Source organism: Pundamilia nyererei, unplaced genomic scaffold, assembly GCF_000239375.1.
Source record: "Pundamilia nyererei isolate P.nyererei 1_Seehausen unplaced genomic scaffold, PunNye1.0 scaffold00284, whole genome shotgun sequence".
Classification (NCBI taxonomy): domain Eukaryota; kingdom Metazoa; phylum Chordata; class Actinopteri; order Cichliformes; family Cichlidae; genus Pundamilia; species Pundamilia nyererei.
Window position 1 is genome coordinate 36,022 of NW_005187685.1, and position 6,000 is coordinate 42,021.

General features: G+C 40.9%; 1 protein-coding gene across 1 annotated transcript in view; it reads left to right on the top strand.

Moving 5' to 3' along the window:
- The window catches only part of LOC102209142 (PHD finger protein 14), a gene marked incomplete at its 5' end in the record, with an annotated part of 40,210 nt that extends 35,576 nt beyond the window's left edge, over positions 1 to 4,634 (top strand). Inside the window, one exon of the mRNA XM_005750689.2 lies at positions 4,397 to 4,634. Coding sequence (XP_005750746.1) covers positions 4,397 to 4,595 — 199 coding nt within the window. The remainder of the gene's footprint in view (positions 1 to 4,396) is intronic.
- Positions 4,635 to 6,000: the final 1,366 nt, after the last annotated feature.

Sequence of the window (6,000 nt, forward strand, 5' to 3'; positions counted from 1 at the left end):
TCAACATTTTCCTAAGATTTTTAGGATCGAGTAGAATAATCTCAGTTTTGTCTGAATTTCGAAAATATTGACAGGTGTCCCAGCCCTGTAGGTAAATCAGGTAGCAAAATGAAATGTCAGCTCCACCACCAGCAACAGGCTGAGATATCTATCATCTTGTATTTCTCTAATAAGTCATTAACCTTCCCCCCCCCCCCCCCCTTGTGGACACGAGTGTGGTCCTCACCAACATCCCAGGCACCAACACCCCCAACAACCATATATAAAAAAAGGTATTTAAACATTAGGCACTTTGGTTTTACTAAAACCACAGCAGAAATTTAATTGTCGCAGATAATTGGCATCTTTTGATTTGTAAGGTGATGAATAATAAGAGTTTCAGTCAGGTTTCAGAACTCATCTCTGTACAGAAACGGTGTTAGTGAAAGTTACTAATGACCTTTGTATAGCCTGTGACAGTGGACTCATCACTGTGCGTGTCCTGCTAGATACTATTTTGTTAGATACTGCTAGATGTCACGGCTTGCGGGGACAGACCGTGTGTGAGTGAGTGAGGAGATAAAACTGAGTTTAAACGAATAATGAACCTTTATTATGGCTGATGTCATTGAGTCCAAACAAGGCACAAAACACAGTGGCGAAACAGAACTAGAACTAAACTGGGAAACTAATACTGAAATACAACTATGAAAACTCAGAAGACTATGCCGAAGAAAACTAAGACTATAAATACAAAGACTAAGACTGTGACAGCTATGGCTATGAACACATGGGGGGTGGTAACACAGACAACGCGACAGCGAACAAGTGGAAACACAGAAAAAATACACAAGGGATGATCATGGAAAGTGGAAACAGCTGAAACAAATGCACATAATGACGCGACGGGGGAAGTGTACACTAAGCACAGAACATGAAACAAAACCCTTCAAAATAAACCGGAAACATGACAGGATGCCTACATGGCACGAGCTTGACAAACCTGAACAACGCAGATATGAAACATGACAGCTTAAGACATGAACCAACAAGTTATGGAGCTGTTGTTGAGGGACCAGGAGAGGTTCTCTGCAAGGTGGACACCAAGGAATTTCGTGGTCTTGACAACTTCCACAGAGGATCCATTGATGTTCAGTGGACAGTGATCTCTCCGTGCTCTCCTGAAGTCGACAATCATGTCTTTTGTTTTGTCCACGTTCAGAGACAGGTTGTTGACTCTACACCAGTCTGTTAGCTGTTGCAACTCCTCTCTGTATGCTGACTCATCACCACAGTCCTCAGCTCTTGCTGATGAGACAAGCACGGTCGTTTCATCGGCAAACTTGATAATGTGGTTCAAACTGTGCATTTCTGCACAGTCGTGAGTCCAGGATCCAGTTGCAGAGGAAAACTGAATGGGGGAAGAGGTGCTGAGGGATGATTGTGTTGAATGCTGAACTGAAATCTATGATCTGATGAAATTTTATACACAGTCCGACATGCAGTGAAATGCTTATTGTTGTGCAATTCCCAACCAGATACAAGAATAAACTGAAATTAAAAATCAAGTATAACATTAAAGTTAAAAATCAAAAATTAAAAAGGTATGCAAATCAGCAGTGTGCAGATTGACAGTGAATAGTCAAAAATAGTTATTGAGTATATTATTGAAGTAAATTGTTTTATTAAGTGCATGTACAGTGATGTGATATAAGAGAAACCAGATCAGGCGTACATTATTTTGCGATGGTGTATAGACATATTTAGAGTCCAGTCCTACACCTGGTTCAGGGCCAATATAGCCTGGAGGAAGAAGCTCCTCTTCATTCTCTGTGTGTTGCCCTTAAGTGAGTGGAAGTGCTTCCCTGACCTCAACAGTGCGAATACTACCTTGTTGTTATGGGAGAAGTCTTTCATGCACCACTTGGTGTAAATAGACTGCAGGTCAGGAAGCACTGAGCGAATGATGCATTCGGCAGAGTGCACCAATCCTTGGAGAGATCATCTATCTTGCTTGGTGCTGTTCCCATACCAGGTGCAGATATTTCCCGTCAGGATGCTCTGAATGGTGCATGAGTAGAGTTCTTGAGCACCTTCAGAGGTAGGTGGAAGTCTCTGAGTCATCTGAGGAAGAAGAGATGCTGCCGGGCTTTCTTCACCAGAGTGTTAATGTGACAGGATCACGAAAGGTCCCGTGTGATGTAAACACCCAGGTATCTGAAATTGTCTGCTCTCTCCACTGGCACACCACATATAGTGCCTCGTAATTTCTCGCCTGCTTTGTGCTCCTTGGATTTGCTGATGTTTAAGAGAAGGTTATTCTCCAGGCTTTATTGTCCCGGTGGATGAGAGCCCAGATGTAGGGTGGTGGCAATGGTATCATCTGTTGATTGGTGAACTGGAGTGGGTCCAGTGTGGGTGGCAGCAGGGTCTAAATGTGCCTCTAGAAGCACTTCATCATGATGGGTGTCTTGATTGTAGGGCTGTAGGGCGATATGGCCTAAAATCCATACTGCGGTATAATTTGAAGCATGTGCAGTAATGACATATATCGCGATATATTCTTTTCTTCTGTATACATATGTCCAAATGACTGAACAGTATAGCATGCCATTTTAAGAACACTTATTGTGCAAAACCTTTTTTAAAAATTTTTTAATCTTAATCTTTTACATATTAAAAATTACAAAACTTATCAAATATTTTTTAAGATGTAACAGATCTTTTTCCAAACAATGTAACACAAAACTCTTAAATAACAAATAAAAATGAAGATAAATGCACAAAGATTTTTGAATAAAAAAATATCGGTAAAACACAAAATTCTAAACTGTAAAAAATAAAGTGTAAAATGTGCCTTTAGAAAAGGCTTGGAAAAAAATCAGTTTGCTGGTGTGTAGGGCCACCTTTTTTCTTTCCACTTGAATGACTGGGCATTTGTGGAAGGCGCAGTTTTTGGTTTTCCTCATATTCCAAAACGTGTTTCATTTTGAGGTTATAAAACCAATTACTTGTATTCCCTCTCTTCGCTATTACTGTCACCTGGCATAATTTGCTGATGATATTTTTCTGCTCAACTTCTGACAGCTTAAACCCAAACCAGGTCCATATCACCGACGTCGCACTGGTCTTCTTTATGAGCACTCCCTCCTCCTCCCCACCTGTAAGCTCCATGCTAGCTTGCAGCCGCTGCGATGCTTTCGACCAAAACAGGCACAGCTTGATGACCTCATAAACATGCACTATTGCGGTAGAGCGGTATAGTCAAAATCTCTATCTTTGGCCAGATTCATATCGTTTCTACTGTATACTGTTTATACCGCCCAAACCTAGTTGATTACCACATTGTACACAGCTGCCCTGCCAGCCTGCACAGCATTGCCCCTCGAGCCCGCTGCATCACCCCTCCCCTGCAGTGGAGCCAGAGACCACACCTCTGTCTCAAACATCTACAGGGTTTAGCTAGTAAGCTACCAATAATGGTGACTTAATGGTGATTAGCTATGTGAGGAAAGAGTCTACACAGCATTGCCCAGCCCCTCCGCTCCCCAGCTGTAGCCTATCCAAGCTGTCAAAGGGCAAAGGGATGGGTTTCATCCTGGACAGGTTGCCAGTCTGTCTGTGTTAGCCCTGTTACAATCTTTCAAGTTTACATTCATTGTCTCTGAACTGTAGGAAGAAGCTAGGATACAGGAGAGAACTCGCGTAAGCACAGGCAGAACACACAAATTCTACACAGAAAGGTCCAAGATGGCCACCAGATGTGAGTGCATAACCCCCTTGCTATGAGGCAACAGTGGTAACCATTGTACCGTTGTGCTGCCCAGTTAACTACTGGTTAAGGAAACTAAATTAATTAATGAGGTTTTGTAGTTTAAGTTGCTGTATCTCTATAATTTGAACAGAACCATGTTACCACTTTACAATCTGTATGCTAAATTAATTTCACTGTGATTCTAACCCAAGATTTCTATGCATGTGAACATTTAATTTTCTAAAAAAGAAAAAAATATGTTCATAAATCAACTATTAATTTGATTGTTTATTTCAGTTTTGGTTTGAAAAGCTGCAATTGAATATATGTCTTCTCTGTGAAACATACTCTAAAAGTTATTTGACCCCTTTTGCTTCACCAGAGGGCTTATATTCCAGCTCCTTAGGATTTTATAGGCACTACTGGCACTACCAAGGCCTGTATTTATCTGAACACTGATATGAACCACTGGGCAGACAATGATTGTGTAAGGTCAAGGGAATGGAGTGATTAGAGGATATTTGGAATACATTAACAAAGTTCACTCACTGACACCTGCCTTGTCATCATCCATCACTGTTGAACTGGCCTCATCATTAAAGGACTACTCAGGCTTTAAGTGTCTGGGACATAACGTGTGCCCCCCCTTTGTCTGCATCTCAGGTGTGATGAGTGTCGACTCTGCTATCACTTTGGGTGTCTGGACCCTCCACTGAAGAAATCACCCAAGCAGACAGGATATGGCTGGATCTGCCAGGAGTGTGACACATCCTCATCTAAAGTGAGTGTGCATACAGTCTATGTGTATAACTCAGAAAGAAACTTGAGGACTGTTGTTAGTTACAGTTCAGAGGTACTATAACTTCATTTTAACTACTACTTCTTTTTGACTGTAACATAAAAACTCATAAAATAAAACATTTATCTACAAGTAAGTGGCAGTTCTTCCACTAACGTGTGACTTCCATTATAATATTCTTAAATGATTTCCTTTAAATCACTGCCCCAGTTAAAAAATTCACATCAAACTAAATAATTCCAAAAAACAAAACCCAAAATGTGCTTTTACTTTGACATTTTAAATACAAAGTAAAAGTGTTTGTAAGCTGGTGAATACTAGTTTATCAATGTTATTTTTAAATTGTTGTTTAGACTTTCTGTTTATGTTTTTAAGAACCAATACATAAATTACTCAATGATTCACATTTCATATTCTAGCACATTCAGCCAGTGTAGCAGGGTGTTATGGCTGTAGCTCAGGCGGTAAAGCAGCTCACCTGCTAATCGGAAGGTTTGGTTTTTGTTCACCGTATGATCCAGTCTGCATGCCAAATTTCCTGGGGCAAGAAATTGTTGCTCTCCGATGCATCCATCAGAGTATGAATGTGTGTATATATACACACATTCACAGAAATAAGTGCTCGTGTGAATTGGTGAATGAGGCAAGTTGTGTAAAGCACTTTGAATGCTCAGAATAGAAAAGTGCTATATAAGAACCAGTCCATTTATCGTTATTATTTAGCAGGGCAATCAACCTAGGTGGTGAAGTGGGTTGTCCAAAGTCACAGTACCCACCGAAATCCAGATTTTTCCTGAATGAGTAGGATGGCAAAGAAATTTGCTGAAGTGTTATGATTAAAAATGCTGACAGGTTGCAATTAAATGGATATAGAAAGCAGTGAATATAGTTTGAATCCGTGCTGTTGTTGATGCTTTTTGTAGTAACATTATTAAATATTGTTATTATATTAATTCTGCTGTTGCTCTTGACGAAGGCGGTCACACTTTTCTCCTCTCCTCCTCCTCCTCTCCCTTAGCTTCCCTGCTTAGCTTCTTATGTCCTTGTCTAGTCTTGTGTTTTTTGTATTACTTTTCCCTGGAACATTCTCTCACAGTCTGTTCTCTAAAACCTAAAAGAGGAATTATGGATTTGATCAACTGGTCCCTAAATGCAATTGACACCCCTTTCTCAACGAGAAGTTTGGGCTCGGGTGAGCCTGAGTGCTGAAGATATCTACTTATTCGGAACCATGGTAACAGGGTTCTGGCTGATCGGAGCTGGCTTGGCCCTGACTTATCGAAGAATTAAGAAAGCAGAACTGGCTGTTCAAACCCCCACAAGGCTGCCCGCTGGGATTGAAATGATGGGAAGAGGCGTGAGTTTCTCAAAATGGGCTCATTGAGTGCAGCACGGATAAGATCTTGGAAAGGCTACGGCTGCTGTGAATACTCAGAATAAGATCTCTGACTGCAGACTGGATTACATC